The sequence below is a fragment of the Lissotriton helveticus genome, chromosome 10 (genome assembly GCF_964261635.1).
Source record: "Lissotriton helveticus chromosome 10, aLisHel1.1, whole genome shotgun sequence".
Lineage (NCBI taxonomy): Eukaryota > Metazoa > Chordata > Amphibia > Caudata > Salamandridae > Lissotriton > Lissotriton helveticus.
This window is the reverse complement of record NC_136071.1, coordinates 387,063,231-387,083,720: the sequence shown is the minus strand read 5'-3', so window position 1 is coordinate 387,083,720 and position 20,490 is coordinate 387,063,231. Positions and strand designations below refer to the sequence as shown.

Here is a 20,490-nt window from a genome sequence, read left to right as displayed (position 1 = left end):
AGTCGAAGAAGCATCAGTTCTCTTCGACTTCCCCTTATCCGTCGGCCGATGTGACGGATTGCGGGTGGTGCCCCTTCCGTGGCTCTGCGTGAGGGCCTTCACAGTCAACTCCGACCTTCTCTCCCTTCACGGGACTGGGAGCAACACCTGCCCAGCTTTTACGAAGCGATGCACGGCATCTTTGGGCAGCCGGACTCAGCAAGCGCGCCTTCTGGCCCTGCAGACTAAGCTGGGGGCCCTAGGCCTTTGACGATGGCGGCCTCTACACCGCAGGGCCCCCTTGGATCCAGGCATGGATGTGGATCGGCGCTGGTCGACCTCGTTACACCTCCACCTGCGCCGGCTGGACTCCCACCCCGATGTGGATACGGAGTCGGACTGGAGTCGACCAACGCCGGATCTGGCGCGGATGGTACTTTTGTCCCTGTGTTCCACCTTGGCCATTTTCAGCCAGAGGAGGGTGAGGAAGTCTGCGTGGAGTTTGGTGACCCTCTGTAAGACCAGTTGGATTACGATCAGAACTGGAGAGAGGAACTGGGTGATGCCAGTGTTCTGGATACCTCCCCCGACCTAGGCAAGTTGTCTCCTTCTACCGTGGCTACAGAGGAGAGAGCGTCATACGCAGTGGTGTTGCGTAGGGCGGCCAAGGTTCTCCACCTCAAGCTACCTATGGTTGCAACCAGGACTAACCTCCTGACAGAGGTCCTTCAACCGTCAGCGAGCTCTTTGGAGCCCCTGCTGTCGTTTAATGACTTGTTTCCTTCCCAGTGTAAGAATTGGCTTTTGTAGTCTGGTCTGCCCTGTTCCCATGATGCACTGGGCCAGGGACAGACTAATTTGCATACAGCCAGGTTCTGAAACTGGGATGGTGCAATGAGCTAAAAAACGGTGTTGGATCTAGCCCTGATCTCTTGACTGGGTGAGAGTATTCTGCTTAATTCAGAGACTCTGTCCATCACCACCCCTTGTAAATATTTTTGTCCACCCTAAGCGTGGAAGGGTATACTCTGATGTGAGTCCCTTGCTCATTGCACCATCAGGATTCAAGCAAGCCGGGCCGAAGACGGCTGAAATGCCAGAAACCGGTCCCCGGAAGCTTGTTTCCTTCCCAGTGTAAGAATTGGCTTTTGTAGTCTGGTCTGCCCTGTTCCCATGATGCACTGGGCCAGGGACAGACTAATTTGCATACAGCCAGGTTCTGAAACTGGGATGGTGCAATGAGCTAAAAAACGGTGTTGGATCTAGCCCTGATCTCTTGACTGGGTGAGAGTATTCTGCTTAATTCAGAGACTCTGTCCATCACCACCCCTTGTTGTAAATATGTCGTTTAATGAAGCCGTAACGGACATCCTTTTGGGTACCTTGTCCAGCCCAACACAGGGGCTCCTGTGGACAGGATGTTTGCCCGACACCACTGCCTGGCCCCGGGTGACCCCACTTTCCTCTCCCAACACCCCACCCCTGAGAGCTTGGTGGTTTAAGCCTCCACAATGTTTTCTTCTGCCAGCTTGGGACTGTGGTCGGTAAACACTGTCTGTTGGGCCGTTACACCCACTCTGTGTGGGATACGGTGGCACAGGTGCTGCCTCAGTGCCCGAAGGAGGCCCGGGCCGTACTCATCCCATGCAGTTGCCGAGGGGAGAGATGCAGCGAAGTTTACCATCCACTGTGGGCTGAATACCGCCGATGCACTTGGCAGGACGATTTCCACGTCAGCAGCCCTTCAACGCTATGCCTGGTTGCGTTCGACTGGTTTTTCTGGGGGTGTCCAATCCACCCTTAAGGACATGCCCTTTGATGACCGTTGCCTTTTCTGCGAGAAGGCAGACAACGAGTTAGAGCGCTTTAAGAACTCTCTGGCTATGGCCAGGTCCTTGGGCCTCTCCATCACCCGGCCAGTGCTGCCTGACTTTCGCCCCTTTCGTGGCTACTGAAGGGGCGCCCCACTACGTTCGGCCCAGAGCCAAAGGCTGGCGCAAGCTTTTCAGGCCCAGCGCGTGCCGGGGACGTGGGAACCACTTGGGTGGGTCTGGGGGCCAGCGGGTGGGCCAGTCCACCACAGCCCCCTCTGCAGCAGCCTCCAAACCCTTCTAGTCCGACCTTTCAGGACCACCAAACGCCATTGGACGGCAGGATCTTCCATCACCTCGCCCACTGGGTTACCATCACGTTGGACAGGTGGGTTTTGCAAATAGTCCGAAGGGAATACTCCCTCCCCTTCGAGAGTACCCCTCCATCCATGCCACCTCAGTACCATCGCATGTCGGAGGATCACCTGGCCCTTCTTCAACGGGAAGTTTCGGCACTCTTGGCCAAAGGTGCCATCAAGCGCGTTCCTGCCCCAGAAGTAGGTCATGGTTCCTATTCCCACTACTTTCTGGTACCCAAGAAGGACAAAGGCCTGCATCCTTTCTTGGATCTCAGGCACGTCAACCGCTTCCTCCGGAAGGAGAAGTTCAAGATGTTGACACTCGCTCAGGTCTTGTCTGCCCTCAACCCTGGAGACTGGATGGTAGCATTGGACTTGCAGGACGCTTACTTTCACATCCCCGTCTTCCCGGCCCACAGACGTTACCTGCGGTTAACGGTAGGCCACAAGCACTTTGTTTACCATGCTCCCCTTTGGCCTTACCAGAGCCCCTCGGGTGTTCAGGAAAGTGATGGCGGTGGTCGCAGCTCATCTGCGCAGATCAGGGGTTCCAGTCCTTCCCTATCTCGACGACTGGCTGTTGTAGTCGGGCTTGCCCCAGGTTGTCGTCACCCACCTCCAGACTACGGCCGACCTCCTGCATTCTCTGGGGTTCTCCATCAACGTGCCGAAGTCACACCTGACCCCCTCTCAGAAGCGCCTCTTCATCGGAGCGGTTCTGGACACAACACAGTTTTGGGTTTATCCACCCAAACAGCGAGTCTGCGATATTCGGGCTGTGATTCCAATCTTTCAGCGCCTATCCCGGATTTCGGTCAGGATGACCCTGAGGCTCATGGCCTCCTGCTGGTCGATAATGCCAGGTGGCATATGCGGACTCTGCAGCGGGACCTGAAGTTCCAGGGGGCTCAGCATTGGGGGAATCTGTCAGATTGCGTCCGGATCTCAGAGGGCACTGCATGACAATTGCAGTGGTGGCTCACAAACCAGGATTGGGTCAACAGCAGATTCCTCTCCCTTCCCCAACTAGAACACACAGTGGTGACAGACGCATCCCTTCTGGGATGGGGCGGCCACCTGGGAGAGGCGGAGATCAGATGCCTCTGGTCTCCGGTGGAGTCCGGGCTCTACATCAACCTTCTGGAGCTTCGGGCGATCCGTCTTGCACTCAAAGCATTCCTTCCCTCTGTCCGGGGAGTAGTGCAGGTGTTCACAGAAAACACCACCGCCATGTGGTACTGCAACAAACAAGGCGGGATGGGGTCGTGGATCCTATGTCAAGTGACCCTCCGCCTCTGTACATGGCTGCAACATCAGGGCATATCCCTGGTGGTTCAACACCTGGCAGGTTCACTGAACGCCAGGGCGGACAACCCCGCTGCAGGTGCATGATGGACCACGAATGGCATCCTCAATCAGAGGTGGTTCACGGTCTCTCTCAGCAGTGGGGAGAGCCTTGGTTAGATCTGTTCGCCACCAAAGAGAACGAGCAATGTCAGCAATTCTGCGCGTTGGAATTTCCAAGGCGGCACTCGCTAGGAGACGCTTTTCGTTGTGAGTGAAGTTGCGGTATTCTATACGCCTTTCCGGTTTTATTTTGCAAACTGTATAAGAAGTAGAGGAATGACTACTTAAAACCGATATTACAGAAGATGAATTTTAAACAATGCAGGGTGGCACTATATTTTTTTAAAGTGTATCTTATCCCTTCACCTGTTTTACATTAGCTTTTTTCCTATGGGCCTGTATGAAAAAAAGGAAAAAGCCAAAACTAGAAGTAGCTACTGGAGGAATATTATTTTACCGAAGATTAAACCATGGAAACTGACAATTTTTATAGTTGTAATTCTCAAATTTTTATTATGGATAAAATGAACTATTGTATTTTCAACCTTAAAATGGAATTGTATATTTGAAATCGGTTTTATATATGTACTTTTATGATAATTTTTATCGGATCGAATAAAGGACTTCACTATGACTACTCTTCCCAGGAATATATTAGGCCCAATCCATAATCCCCCTGTCCAAGCAGTATCTCAAAACTCCTTTGCCAACTCTGCTAACCCTCTGGATCATAGGCCTCCCAGCTTGTTGACATAGCAGACCACGGAAACATTGTCGATTTTCAGCAGATCACTACACCTTACCTGATTCTTCACAAACTCAGCACTGTGAACGATCCTGCCAGTAACTCCAAACAATTGATAGGTAAATCCTTCTCTGACCAATGGCCTCCCATTGTCACCATTCCACACCTTGCTCCCCAACAGTGCAGGCTTGCATCCAACTCTATCACCACTTAAGGGACCTCCCCAAAAATATCCCTTCCGCTCCACGCCTCCATGTTAATTAAACACCAATTCACCACCATTTGCCTCCTGGCTCTTCTCTATCATCTGTGAATACTTAACTCCTAAACGTATATGATAACCTTTCAATTTTTCAATAGCCCGATAGTGCAGGAGTGCTGGAAAAATAACCTGAATGGATGTTGACAAGAGACCCAACAACCTTGCTATCTGACGCAAAGATATTTGAACTAACTGTTTCACTCTCTTCAGCTCCTTGCGTATATTCTTCACTTGTTCCCCTAGGTAACTTCTACACACCCTCCAGGTTCTGTATCTGGAAACCTAAAAAAGCTATTTCCTGCACTAGTATCAAACAAGACTTCTCCTTGTTCACCACAAATCCTATATCCTCCAACATCCTCACAGCTAACTCCCTTTTCTCTGCCATGATCAACACATCATCCAAATATACTATCAACCGTACCCCTCTCGATCTCAACCAAGCCATCACAGGTTTCATGACCTTCGTAAAACACCACGGAGCTGATGTCAGTCCTAATGGCAGACTCTTGAATCTCCATCACTTCCCTTCCCACCTGAAATGTAGGTAATCTCTGTGCTCTACACAAACCGTGATTGTTAAATAAGCATCCTTCAAGTCCTGCCTTGTTAACCAATCCCCTTTTCTTAACAAGTCTCTCAACATGCATATCCCTTCCATCTTGAAGTAATTGTAAAACACCTAATTGTTTAGATCTTTCGGATTTATTACCGGTCTCACCCCTTTGTCCTTCTCAACTAAAAATATATTGCTTAGGAAACATGTTGTACTCTGTTCTGCCCTCTTGATTGCCCCTTTCTTGAAAAGCACATCCACCTTTTGTGTTATGAACCTTTCATGCTCCTTTGAAAACCGTAGAAGTCTTGGATATCATTCCTTTTGGTACCCGTACAAAATCCTTACGATACCTCTGAATCATCCATATCACCCAAGGATCTTGTGTAATCTCTCTCCATCTCGAAAGAAATTGAGCTAGTCTGCCGCCCAGTTCTACTAGGGTATATGAAAGGCCCCATCTTAAACTCATCTGTTCCTTCTATTGCTCTCCTCTCACTCCGTTTTCAACGCATCCCTGTGCTCTGCGGATAAAAACGTCCTTGCTCAGATCTATACCCATATCCATAGGATATGAACCTTTGTGTGAAAGAGTCATAAGTGATCCCTTGTCCTCAGCCGGGGAATCGACCCCGCTTTCTCCTGGTCCCACCAAAAACCTTATGTATGTCCTTTGACACTTTCTTTAATGAATTAGATGTCCACTGTACTCTGTGCACAATATACCTTACTTTGGTATAGTATATACACAGCCATTCCTACAGAATGCTTTTGTGCCTTTCCATACGCAAGGCCACATTGGTGTTGCCCAATAAGCATACTGCCCTCTGGACCCATTGGCAAAGCTTAAATACATCTACACCTGCATTATTAGTATGTACCTCCTCTCACAGATCAAACACTTTCTTAAGTGGTGCCAAAATATCCAAGACCCTATCTTGGCACCCCTTCAGGCCCTTATCTGACCCTTTCGTAGGGTCTCTGCCAATTTTGTTGCGAAAACTCAACATTTTCAGGCCCAACTCTTAAAATTAGGCCACCTTAGATTGCAGGGTATGCCTTGGGCACTGGGAACGTGGCCTTGTCCGAACCACCTCCATGATCTTCCTGCATATCCAATATAATACATACTGAGCCACATGCTCTGCTGGCGACAACTGAGGTGACAAAGGGTGCTGTATTAGTAAAGGATCAAACATTTCCTCTCCTTGCTGGTCACAAAAATCACCCATTTCCACTTTTATTCTTTTTTGTCCCATCTTCTTTTGTTTTTAACACTCTCTTCCTCAGTCTCGTCCAATCCCGACGAGCATGATAACTCTACATTTCAACTTGAATATGTCTCATCACAAGAAGAACATTATGACTCTTCCCTATTGCCTTTATAGTATCTTCTTTGGCCTTTATAGCACCTCCTGAAGCTTTATGCCCAGTCCCTCTATAATCTTTATGCACCTCAGTACGCTTACTTTTTAAACCCTTTTTTGTGCCATCCTCCTTAGAACCACTAGCGCCCGCATCAACTTCCACAGTCGACCAAAACATTTAGTTATCTACATTCCTCAATTCACCTTTTTATTTCAAATGCCTCTCTACACTACCATTTTCCTGCCCATTCTTTCAGCCAAATCTCCAAACAGTTTATCCATATACTCTCTCATTTTATGCTCTCAAACGTTCCCTTTATCCTGATCGATGGTTAAACTGTGATCTTTCTGTAAAAACTAATACTTGCAACTTCCTTTGCCTTCCGACTCTCTGTAGCTGTCAAAATCGCAGCTGACTGACAAAACTCCAATATGCGCCTAGGTAAATAACTCACAAAATAAATTCCTGCCCAAAATATGGCCGCCTAGCCTTCCAAGCCTAGAAATCCCTCTAATCCTAATTTAACAAAATGGCCGCCGCACACGACGAGTACGGCAGACCCTTATTGTAAAAAATTCAATTTTAGACGTGCACCACAAATGACAGACTCGCAAAAGCCTTTCACATCGCTGTGTTCTAATCAATTACTTACTGTTCACTAAAAAACGAAAAAACAGCCGGCCTCCTAGTCTATTTACGCGCTCTCACAAAATAAACAAACTCCATCCTTTTACACCGCCTTAGCTCACAAACAATTATCTACAACATACAAAAATTTTGACACGCTCGGAAACCAACTAAAAACCCTGACAAACCGGGAACTTCCCTAATCAGCTGTCTTCAAAACAAATTCCTTGCCTCCCAAGCTAACATGCCAAGCCTAGCCTAAAACTTGTCATATATAGTTAAAACTCTCCTTGAAACCACTCCATTTCGTTTACCAAAAACCCTTGTCACATATTTTATTTTGGAACCATACCACATGCTCAGTCGTAAACCTCATATAACATGCATTGTATAAACCTCTTTCAAAACCTGTTTCTTTTGTCACCCATTAACACATCTTCTCATACACCTCAGAAGTAGCTTGAAGTACTTATCTGTGTATGAGCAGCAACAAAAGATGAATGCATGTTCTGTGTTATATTGCATGTTCTAAAGAGTTCTAGAATTTTACAGATGTTCTATTCTAATTCTAAATTCTTTATTGCTGCCTTGTATGAGGGGCAATAAAGGAGTAATGCATAATATTGGCATCTGTGCCTTGCCATTAAATAAAGATGGCCATTCTGTTTACAGTGAATAACTAAGGCTCCTGTGCTCATGCTTTAGTTTGTAAAGGGACGTGTAAGTGGACATCACATGGCGTAGTCTAGCTTAAATCACCTGTCAGCGTGCAGGGTTGAATGGGTTGTAGTGTTGACTATCATGGAGATGAAGGTTCTTTTCTTGCACCCTGATCTGGGAATCGGTGGTGCCGAGAGGTTTGTGCTGGACGCTGCCCTGGCCCTGCATGCACCACATGGCTGCTCTGTTGAGTTCTGGAAGTCACATTATGAGCCTCATTGCTATTTCCCGGATTGCCTTAGTCTACGTGTCCCTTACGTTGGCGATTGGTTGCCACGGAGTATCTGGGGCTGCTGCACCGCACCCTATGCCTGTCTGCACAATAACTTTGATATTTTCTTTAGCAAAGCTGAAAGTGGCGCGTTTTTCTGTGACAAGGTGTGCAAGAGGACATGGTAACAATCGCTGAGTGAGCCGATCTTCAACTTGGACACTACTTTTCGTTATTGATTGATTGAAAGTGGCATCTAATTGTGATAGCGTTGCCCAAAGTCTATTTTCCAATGCTTTGTAGAGGGCTGCATGTATCTCTTCAAGTTTCACGGTAGTAAACAGTCTGTATCAGGCTTCTTCATTGAGTAGCTTGTGAGTTCATGGTAGCTCTCCGGCTACCTCTGAGTAGCTCTCCTGTATGCACTCTCCTTATCACAGTAAGTTGTAGATAAGGAGTCAGGTTGAGCCCCTTGACTCTCTCCTCCCTGCTAGTCATGGTTAGTGCAGGTGGGACCTTTTTAGAAAATCAACAACAAATCCTAAATAGGCTTTAATGGCCTAACTAGCACCCTTTTTACATTTTTCAAAAGGACTGGGGGACTTAACACAAGGCCCTAACAGTTTAGATTAGAATAAAAATAGAAAATCGAAAATTTAGCAAAAATAGATTTTGACTAAAGTCAGTTGAGGGTTTCTTCGTGGAATCACCTATTGACTAAGTGATATCTGCAAATGCAAAGTCTTGTACTCCACTGCAGATCCGCCAGTGTCGGAAGCTGGCTTTTTATTTAGTGTACCAAAATGAGATACACAATTTAGAAGTTCAGACGGCCCTTATTGGTTTACAGGGCTTAAATTAATAATCTCAAATGCTCTCGTTGTGTTAGTGTGGGCGAGCAGTTTAGGCTTATCAGAGGGTAGTGTTATGCATTTGTTGTACACACAGTCAATAAATGAGACACACACTCAAGAAGAAACTAGAGACCCATTTAGAAAAATAACCTTGATTTTTTAATAATAATTTGGACACCAAGTTCATCAGAATCATGTAACTACTTTAGACGTTATCAAACAGCAAAAAAATTACAGCTGACATATTTAAGGCATGAGCCTCGAGTGTGGCAATGTTATCCTAGGGGAGAAACATACACTGCATAGGTATGCCTGCAATCGAGTTACAAGGTTGCTCTTCTTGCCTTAAAGTAGGTAGGGGCCAAGGTCCTTCGATCCACCAGTAGTTTGTTTACCTGCCCTGGTGTGTCTAGGGGCAGAGGTGCTGGCCGCTTGGGTAGCCTCGAACGCTACCGCTGAAGTCAGTGGGGGAAACCGGTAACACTAAAACAGCTGCAAGTGGGGACTGCAGAACAAGTCTGGCAGAACCCAAAGGGACTCAGCTCTTGTTGGATGCTCATCTTTTAGGTCGACGAAGTTCTGGCAGCCCTCCAAGCCTGTGTTAGGATGTACAGCTGCAGGACTAGTCGGGTCTTTGCAATTGTCGAGACGGGAGCAGGTAGGCAGGGTTTGGCACCAAAGTCCCAGCTAATATACAGTTCTTGCGTCTTCGTCTTTTCTGTGTTCTCCTCCTTTCAGACAGACAAATCTGAGTTCCTGGTGTCAGGGGACTACCTAAATACAAAATTTAGGGTTGTTAAGGGGAGTAAAGGGTGGTATCCAATGGGCTACGTACCCTTGGGGTCACTACACCCTCTATATGACCACTTATATATATATATATATATATATATACCACACTGTGGGGAGTGGGTATAGACCTGTCCCAGAATTCCTAATTCCACCAAAAACAAGATGGTGGAACCCTTCTTTTGTGGGGCACATCAGGCAGTTCACTTTAGGGGTGTGCAACATGCCTACTTGTATAACTAATGTCCTGCCTATCTTGGTGCCAAATTGGCCTCAGGTCTTAGGTAAAGCCGGGTTTGCATATCAGAGGCAACAGGGGCTTTGAAGCCCTTGGCCTTGATTTTATTGATTTATTTTATTTATTTTAAAGGTTTTATATAGCGCTGGCTAGACCCTGAGGTATCAGAGCGCTTTACATGAGCATCAGATCATAGTTACAGGTTACATTGTTACAAAGGTTATACAGTTATTAGAGCATGGCAACATAGTTGCTTGTAAGGTCGAGATAAAACAATAAGCACAAATACGTAAGGGGAAAAGCAGGCAAGGGGAAAGATTCAGGTGAGGTGTAATGAGGGGGGGGAAGAGAAGAGGAGGGTGACGGACACAGCATGGAAAGAGGAGAGGAAGGGCGACGGGGACACAAACCGGTAGACGAGTCAAAGCAATGTCCAAAGTCCAGTAGGCTGTGATCCCAGGGGAAGTGGTATCACTTCTCTATCTCTGTTGTGGGAGGTTCCCTTTACGCAGTGGACTCTCTCAGAGGGGTCTCTGAGACTCCAAGGCCTACATACTGGATCCTTCCCCAAAAAAGAGGAGAGGGAGTGCTTTGGCAAGGGGTGCCATACCATACCTCAGCTGTGAGTGGCTCACTTGGCGCAGTTGACTCTCTCAGCGGGTTTGCTGAGACTCCAGAGTATAAATATTGGATCTTTCCCCAACAAGGGGAGAAGGAGTGCTTAGTCAAAGGGCACAAATGACAGGAGGCTAGGTAGACTAGCAGGCAAGGTGAGAGAGGGGATAGGAGCTAGGGAAGTAGACAAAGAGAGAAAGAGTACTAAATGGGAACAAATTTAAATTAATGAGTTATTATATAGCGCTGGCTAGACCCAAGGGAAACGGAGCGCTTTACTTGAGGAACAATAATGTTGCAATTTACATCAGTTAAAAATTACATAAGTATCAAGAAAAGCATTTAAAGAACATAGGGGACAAGGTGAATGGCGCAAGGAAGGGTAAGGGGATAGGGTAAAGGGTAGGAGGAAGATAGGATGCGGAGACTAGGGGAAGATCTGTCCAAGGTCCGGCTGGGTAGGTGATGGCAGGGGGGGGGGGGGGGGGGGGGGGAGTCCACAACCCGTCTCCTCTTTAGCTATATGGTAGCTCCACCAGGAATCAGCCAAATCACTTGGTCTCTACAGTCTAGCCATCCTGCTGGAGGAGGTGTTTCTGGCCTCAGAGAGCGTGGGCTCTCACCTGCAATGGGTCTAAAAAGGAAGGTTTTTTAGGCGGCACCTCTAAGGTGCCCCCCTGGTTGCATGTTCTAATAAATCTAGTACTGGTAACAGTACAGATTTATTGAGACAAGGCGTTTGATTCCAAACACCATAGATTCCAGTAAAGCCATCGTGTAGCTGAGGAATTCGTAATGACCAGTGCCCAGTACATATACTCAAGATGGCTTCCCTGTTCACTTGTACCGTCTGGTAATTGAACTAGACCGCACAGGGGCATTGGTGCTCTTGCAGATTCAATATAATGCACCCTGCCGTAGGGCTACAAGGATTGCTGAAGGGGTGACTTACATATATTATATCCAGTGACTTTGGCATGGCAAACAGTGAGTGTGGCATGTCGTGTTTTCACTCATGGTGTGCACCATGTCACGCAGCCTGCAATGGCAGTGTGTAGTTTGTATGGGGGTCCCGTAGGTTGGCGTAATACATACTGCAGCCCGAGTTACCCCCTTCAGTACCCATGCCCTATGTATCAGGGGTACCACTTACTAGGGACTTACAGGGGTGCTAAAGTGTTTGCCAATTGGGTTACAGTTAGTCCATTTTACCTTGTTTTAAGGGAAAGAGCACTAGCACTTGGGTTCTAGTTCACAGGAATTCAGTGCACATCAGTCTAAAACATCAGTTCCAGTGGCAAAAAGTGGGGGTGACCATGAAAAAAAGAACCTGTTTTACTACATGAACCCATACCCATTAAATCCTCCTTAGATGTGGCTGCAGGGTTTGCCTCTGTGCTATACTCCATCCCTTTCTTCGACTTCCTGAATGTTCAGAGTATGAAGTGAAGGCCAGAGGGACCAATGTCTTGGTGACACTCTCACATTTTCTATTGCCGCTTTCAACTTCCCCATTGTCTGTACTACAGTCCCCAGTACAGCTCCCAAGGCCAGTAGTCCATCCTCTGCCCCAGTCCCTCACCCTCAACCTGCTATGATGATTTGGGTCTATGTCCTGTCCTCGACTTTGCCCACATAAGCTGACTCTTTGTGGATGGATGATGTCTCTGTGGATCCACAAACCAAGTCACCATCCGGCAAGAAGCCCTGCCTGGGAGAGCCAGGCACTGTTACCTTTGTGGACCTTTTATGTTATAGTTTTTTTTTTCTCACAGTGTAAGTGACTTTGTGAGATCACATAAACCATATATAAAGTTAGACTGTGCTTTAGTGTAGTTGATAATAGCCTTGGTGAACTTGATTGATTGTGTTGACTCTTTCACACCTAAAGTCAAGCTTGATGTTTGTGTGAATGCACCCTGTTATTGTCAAGGTCTTTTGTTCGGGGTTAGTGATGATAAACAGTTTTGCACCAATATCTTTTTTTTTCTGACCTCTTTCTCTATTGTTTTTTTTGCAGTGTAGGTATTTTGTTCCACAATGGACCTCTAATTTGTCTTTGCTTATGTCTCCTGCAGGACCTGAAGAAATATTTTGACAGTTGCAATGGTGACCTAGATCCAGAAATAGTAAAGGTGAGTGTGTGACATGAAACTTGATGCTCCACTTGAGAGTTTCACTACAGGGGCATCATTTGCCTATTTTGTATATGCCCTCCCTTATTCTCAAGTTTCGTTGAGTTAGAGCATAACCTACCTAGGGACACTGGTTTTATGCTTTCTCTTTTCATTATGCAAGCATTTGCCCCAGGAAATCTATTTTCTCAAGTTCTCTTTTGCAAGAGTGGTGTCCTGGCTGCCCTGCACCCGCCTTGGGACACTGGTATCTGGATAAGTGGTGGTGACGGGAATGTGGTAGAAGCAGAGGGAGGCATGAACTCCTGATAACTGAGCAACTTGTCTCTCTTCCTATGCATCCTATGACTTGCCTAACTCCCCTTTTATGGTTACTCTTATTAGGCTTCCCATCACCTCATTTGGAGTCTGACAGACCTGTTGCCCCATACCTACTCTGAAAGTTAATAGCTATATTTTGCATGTCCGCTTTAACAGGGATGTTTTCTATTTTCAAGCCACCTTTAAAATGCCAGCTGTGACCTGCCAATCAATGCTTCCTGTGTTCCCTAAAACTAATTTCAACTCTGCTTTCAATGCTCACTCTGACTGGACGCTTTGACAGTAGCAGCCTGTTTGAAGTAGCTATCATGGGAAACTATACTTGCATTAGTTTACATTTTTTAACCTTCTCCAGATCTATCTAAAAATGACCATCATAACAGCTATTTGTTTCATGAAAGTTGCGCAGCACTACCAAGTGATCTTGATGTTAGTGTTTACTCTATAGCCTCACCTCCACAACTCTGCTGGAGAAATAGTACATTCATATCTAGTAAACAAGCAATGTGCCAAAGCAGTAAAAAGCATAGAAAAGTGTGAATGGTCCCAATGAAGTAGTAGATTATGACATAAGTTCTTTTTCTGGCACCATCTTGCTATCCCTACAGGATATTTTAAAACATCGGAATTCCCAAGCGGGAAATCGTAAAAGAAAGAACCCAGATAAAAGAAAAATTGCACTAAATAAACAAATTTCCTTCCGATTTCTACATTTCTTAGAGACTAGACACCAAGAAATCAAAAACATAATGAATCACTGCCGGAGGGAAAAAGAAAAAAAATCGAAATTCTCAACAGGATCAAAACTGGGTTGGTAATCAGATTGCAGACAAACAAAAAAATAATTAGACATACTGGAGTTTAATTGCTAGAGAAACAGGTACAAAGAAATCCCTGCAAGCCTCACCAGTTCCCCCAACTGAATGGGAAAAATATCTACACAACCTATACAAATTAAATTTGATGCAAGAAAGTTCGAACCAAGCAATAGGCAAATCAGGGAAAAATATTCAAGCTAACCTTGCTCCCGCAGCTCGCAAATATAATATGATATAAAGAATGCAAGATCTTCTGCTGCAATGGATCCGGATCAGATTCCGATAAAAGTACTTCAAAGCAACCCAGAAGAATGAGTAAGTTCCTAGCTCACCTCTACTCTCACTGCTATGCCACCAGTGAAATCACAAAATCATTTATGGGGAGCATTGTAATCCTAACCTATAACAAGGGTTCTCAGTTGCTTCCCTGCAATTATCCACAGATTGCCTAGTTGGATGCTAGAGGGAAGATCTTCGCGGCAGGCGTCCAGTAACATCTGAAAGACTGGGCATTCTCAAGCGGAGTGATCCCTATAAATGAAGCTGGGTTCCAACAAAAACACTCCGTCACCGATAACATAGCGGTGCTACAAACAGTAATAGATAAATATGTTGTGTCAAATTTGCAGGTCGTCTACTCTGTCATTGTAAATTTTTACAACAGCATTTGACAGAGTAGACAGATCTATACCCTGGAATAAATTTAGAAAATTTGGAATTTCGAATAATCTTTTTCATATAATTACATCATTATACTCAGAAAGTTGGTGTCAAGTACAAATGGGGAGAGAGAAGGGACTCACTTGACCAAAAGTTACACCGAACAGTCTTAGGCAAGGTTGCCTTTTAGCTCCCCTCCTTTTCTCTCTATACTTAAGTGATCACCCGCATTGTTTTACACAGATCATTAACTTCCTCCAAAAAACATCACTGTGTAAAATCTATATTATGATGTACGCCAGTGATGTGGTTATTTTAGACCTTACCCCATTCGGCCTACAAAGGAATTTACAAGTTCTAACCATATATACAGAAGAATTTTTTCTAGTTCCAAATATAACTAAAACAAAAATTGTTCCGTTCAGAGGAAGAAAACAATACAAAAAATGTAATTGGACTTGAGAGGGAAAACCGCTAGAAGTGATTAAAGAATATTCTAATGTAGGGCACAAATTTGCGCAAATATTACAAAATTCCCCCCCCTTATCTGCAGCATTTGGGCCATAAAGCAGACGTACATGTCGGGGCTCTCCAACATTTATATTCCTCCTTTAGGCACAGGGACTTTTACCCTCTTTTACAGGTTTTTAGTTCCAAAATTCCACCCATTTTATCGTACGCTTTTGAGTACATTCCAGTAAGACCGTGGCAACAAATACAAACGAAAGAAGGGAAAATACTGCGTAAAATGATTAAAGTCCATCAAGCAGTTCCCTGGAAAAGCTCTGCGTCTTGAGCTCTCTCTAGTTAGCTCATATGTCAGAGCTATCACTAACATCATAAAATGGGCGTATAATCTTATACATGCAGAACAAGGTACCTTACGATTGTTATTAAAAACTGAGACTTTGGAGATCAATTCATCCAAGTATACTTTTAGTCAAAATGTAATTACAGCTTTTAAATTATCGACTGTACCACTGCACTATTGAAATCTTGGACTCCTGCGCACTTGAGGATCTTCTTAAAACAGTTAACGCCGAAGATAAGTTACGATCTCAACATTAAATATTGTTCCAAATTGCATCATTATGAACTTTATGCAGAGTCAATAGAATGCAAACATTTGCATCAGTACATTCGTTGTATCTTAAGGAATGGAGTTCAGTGATGCATTATTTTATTATGGCTTGGGATTCTCCCCTTAAAATCACTTACTTCTAGATGGAACCACAACGAAAATGCCACTAGTATTTATGATCTCAGTAATTGAGGAGTGCAAGATTTGCAGCATTTTCTGTTTGTATGCCCTAATTTGACATTAGTTGAAGCCAGAAATCAGTGCTTAAAATTAATTCAAACAACATGCAATAATACTTCAGTACAAGGTTTGATTTCACTTCTTAAATCACCGCCATATGAATTTGTGTGTTATAATTTGTTCAAATTTTTCAAAACATTTTGAAAATTGTATTGAAATCATTATCTTATTAATGTTTAATACAAATGCATTTTTTAAAGTTTGTTGTTCTCAGCACAGAACTAAACCAAATAAATAAACTTGAACTTGGCACCACCTTTGAAATTCTCTCAGCCCACAGTGTAACCAGGTTGTAACCAATAGCAAAACTTGTAAATCAAGACTAAGCAGGTAATACTAAGGATGACATTTATAGTTAGACAGAGAAGTAGCCCCATCGTGAATCAGGATTCGCCCACCTCATTTAGAGGAGTCTCAGCCGACTGTTTTCATGGAAACCCTTGACCTGGCAGCTCAACTTCCACTGGTCAGCCAGGCGCTGTTTAAGTCTCGCCTAGGTAGCGCATGTGCTGGGTTATCCTTAGTAAATGCACTTAGTAGTCCGTCATTTTGTTCCTCCTCGGAGACTGTCCCTCCTACATGAATCCTTTCACTATGGGTCATATGTTTTCCTTTAGTGCACTACTTTGTCTTTCGCTATTTCCTCGCTGCTGTTTACCAGTTCACTTAATCTCCTGTGCCCCCCAGAACAAAACCTATATTCTAGACAACTGCACTTCCATCCTGCTCATGGGATGGGATGCAGCTGCATTCTCCTCCCTACGTGGCGGTAGTGTGGTTCTGCTCTTCCACCAACTTAAACTACTAGCAGGGTTCTGCTAAGGTAGTGTTGGTGTGTCCAACCACTATCAGGTACTGTTATTTTTATATAATATTTTTTATTGTGTACCCACATTTAACTGCAAAATAATAAGCAGGTTGCAGTCCTGGCAACGAGATAGGCGTGGGGCAACATTTCATGCCACGTGCTCATGTGAGAGGTCGAGAGAGCCATTGTGCACCTTGTAAGGAGAAAAACTGTGAAAACATTCAGCGCCTCGTATTAGGATAGTGAGTGTTCTAAAACTCTTAACAGAACACAACTCTGCACAATATAGTTCACATTAGCCTGCACCCCCCCTCCGCCCCGCTCATTGGAGTCCTCTCACAGAATAAAGGCACTATGCTGTTCCACTGACAAATAAACTTCTTGTGCACAGCCCCAGAAACTAAAACGCTGCTCACTCTGTGCAGAACCTGTAGGCGGTGAGTGATTGTCCGCCAGTCAGAGCGAGACCTGTGCTGGGGAGGTGCGGCTAGGCAGTGTGATGCTTGTGCGGACACAGTGCTTCCAGGGTCCAGCAGGCGCTACACACAACACCCACTCAATTGAATTTATTGTTATTTATCATTTGTATAGTGCATTTCAAAGGTATCTCAACGCTTTTGGTAGTTTGGCCTTGGGTTCGAGTCTGAGCAATTAGACGCTGGGAGCAGGGTTGGGCAGGGGAGTCTAGACCACAGAGTTTGGGCAAAGTACAGGATGGGTGCCTGTAGCCGGATTCACAAACCACCATGGGAGGGTCTGCTCCCACTTGGTGAAAAACATTTTACATTCTTCAAATAATTTCTGTAAATCCAAGCCCCCCATTCTACTTCATGCCTTTCATGGAGCGGTGTTGGGGCCTCTTCTGCCCACAGGTGCCGCCAGGGTCTCCTCAAATGTCCAGAACGGTTGGCCTGAGCCACTCCCACTGGCAGTTCTAGCTTCAGCTATATGTCCAGAGCTAGTACTGAATAGCAGGGGACCCACAGCTGTGCCTCATGCCAGTTTGGACCACCTCTACTGCTAGGTGCTAGTCTCATCTCTGCATTAATGGTCCTGCTCAGGGTCCTCTTCTAATCTAAAAAGAACTCTTCTATTGAGCTTGGGTGGTTTAGTCAGACAGTTGTTAAGCCTACTGTGGTGCCTTCTACTAGGCATCACGCATTTGTCTCATACGGGTCCAGATCTGTACTCCCCTAACTGCACATTTTGCGTGGACTGCATGTACACAAACCTGGTGCCTTTTGCTGTGTCCGTGCCCCTAATTCAACTGTTGTTAAGTGGTGGTCTCACCCTGGTGCAAAGCCTCTGCCTTTAACTGCCCATCCCTTAACTGGGGTCTCCGGACCTCTGCATTGTTTGAGTGGTCTTACGTGTGTGCAAATCTGATGGCTTTAGCTGTCCACCCTTTCCTGGTCTCTCTGGTAGTAAGTGGTGGTCTCACCCTGGTACAGATGTTATGCCTTCAGCAGTACCCAGACCTGGGGAGTCGGCTGCGCGCTCGAACCAAGACGGCAGCTGCGCCTTGAGCTCCATTTTTTACCTGCATTTACTGCAAAATTTCGACGACGATAAGGGCTGCACCACGTCTTTCTTTTCAACCCAGGTGCTCCTTTATACTTGCAGAGACGGTGGGCTGAAATTTGGAGGTCTGGTGCCTCCATGAGAAGAGCGGTAGGCGTTTTCATTTTGTCCTCAGGGAGGGCTCCTGCTTCCCTCAGCTTTCTCTATGGGTTGCACACGCACAGGAGGCGGGCTTGACATGCTGGGCACCTCCTCCCTTCAAAAGCTCTTAAAGGGGTTTGTTCCTGCCTCTTGCTGGCCACCACTTTCACTTCTGCACAAAATTAAAGGGATTTTGTCCTTTTTTATTCCCTAATAAGCTTTATTTTGGACACTGCTTTGTGACTTTTTGGGGCTATTTTTTGCCATATTAATCATATTTTTCCGTCGGAATACCATATTTCATTTAACATCTTTGCTATTTGTGGTATAATGTATTTATTATTACTTGCTTGCTCTCTGTCTGTCATTATGGATTCCAAAACAGTATCAAATAAACGTAGACAAGTTGTTTCACCTCCTCCTACCAAATCCCAAGCCATTGACTCACAAGATAATTCATTGGCAAAAATTTGGGAGAAATTCAAGCTATTCATATTAATATTGACAATTTCTTCAGATATCTTCAGATATCATAATATTCAGAGAGATATGACTTCATTATCAATGAGAGTTGCAGACAATGAGATTAAAATTAGTGATAATACTAAAGCCATCATTACTATGGCTCCACTTATTCCTCAGGTTGCTTCTCTCCAATGCTCCTTACTGGATTTGGAAAATAGAAATAGACAATAAAACGTACACATATTTAATGTCCCGGAGGGAGTTGAGGGACAGAGTTGTCGTCTTTTCTTGAAAAACCTTCTGCCCAAAATAATAAATATCAAATTTCCAGAACGTTTTGAGATTTATAAAGCTCACAGGATTCCCTCGACTCGTATACCTCACCAGGTCAAACCAAGATAAATCATATTTAAAGTTCTGAGGCATCATCACCTCTTCCTCATATGAAAGTCTGTCCGAGAAATACCTTCGCCCTTAATTGAAGGAAACAAAGTCTTTATTCATCAAGACTTTGCAAAGGAGACAGTTCAAATATGACGACAATTTTCAGAATTGAGGCCTCGTCTGCGAGAAGCTGGTTACAAATATGGCCTGCGATTATGCGCATCTGGAAAATTGATGTCTCCAAGTCTTTTTCAGCTCCTGGATGTAATCAGATTTTTGGATCAACATAATCCTATTCTCATGGACTCTCAGCCTTCTGGTTCTGCGGGCTAACACTCTATAGTCCTTAATGTAGGTTGTTATTCTCTCATTATGATTATGTTAGTGGTTTTCTTGCTTCGCACCTCCGTCTTCAATGTCCTATTGGTATGAGGTCTTCGTGACTGACCTCTCTGTATGTTGTTCGTCTTGTGTTGTCTTTTTTATATGGGCTGCTATTCTTTTTCTTTCAATCTCTTCCATTAATTATTGGATAATATGTCTAGGCCACGAAAGTTAGCTGTTGCTTCCTTAAATGTGAAAGGTCTGAGACATCCTGTTAAAAGATGTAAAACTTTAGAATATCTCAAAAAGTTTAATGTAGATATATGTTTTGTACAAGTAACCCATGTGGAAGATAAAATATTACAAAATAATTTTTAAAGGTTGGGTAGGGCTTAAAGTTTTGTTTCCTGCTGCAAAACGTAACAAGCATTTGCAATACAATCGGTCTCGCCTTTGGGACCTTATATGTATTCAGCTATGCAGCACATTAGCCTGGGTGCTGAAACATCTACTGTTCTTTAACATAGAGGGAGTAAGCACCAAACTGTGTGACACACCAGGTATGGGAACACATGGAGAGAAATATTGCCTTTCAGGGGGAAATGGTATAGTCCAATGCTCTGTTTTTTTTTATGTATGTTTTTATTAATTGAAGAAAGCAAGAGTGAGAAGTGGACGTATCTGGTATCATACAACAAAACACATTACGGAGGGGGACAGGCAGAAAGATTGAAGCGATACATCTCAGTTAAGCAATTACTAAGACATCAACACTAGCAAAAATTTGGCAGGAGCAATGACATGACAATCCACCACCCTGCTAGGCCGAGGCCCTCAGAGCCTGTCCACCCACAAAATCATGATACTTAAAAAGGAGCCCATGACACCCAGATATGAAAAACAGCGCAGCTCAGGATACTTCACAAACATCTCGTATAAGAAGAGAAAAAGGTAGGAAAAGAAAAAGGCCATAGAAACAAAAAAAAACACAAAAAAACCCATCCCCCCACCCTGCACCCCTGCAGATGGCTACAGCCCAACCCCACTAGCAGTGTGCCTGTTGCCCCAGCTAACTAATCCCTAAAAGTAGGAAAAAAGTGGAGGAGGAGCA

At 44.8% G+C, this 20,490-nt stretch overlaps 1 protein-coding gene across 1 annotated transcript in view; it reads left to right on the top strand.

Moving 5' to 3' along the window:
• CDK5 (cyclin dependent kinase 5) overlaps positions 1-20,490 on the top strand; it is a 428,946-nt gene that overhangs the window by 129,358 nt on the left and 279,098 nt on the right. The window contains exon 5 of the mRNA XM_078662795.1: positions 12,560-12,616. Within this exon, the coding sequence (XP_078518921.1) occupies positions 12,560-12,616 (57 nt within the window). The remainder of the gene's footprint in view (positions 1-12,559; positions 12,617-20,490) is intronic.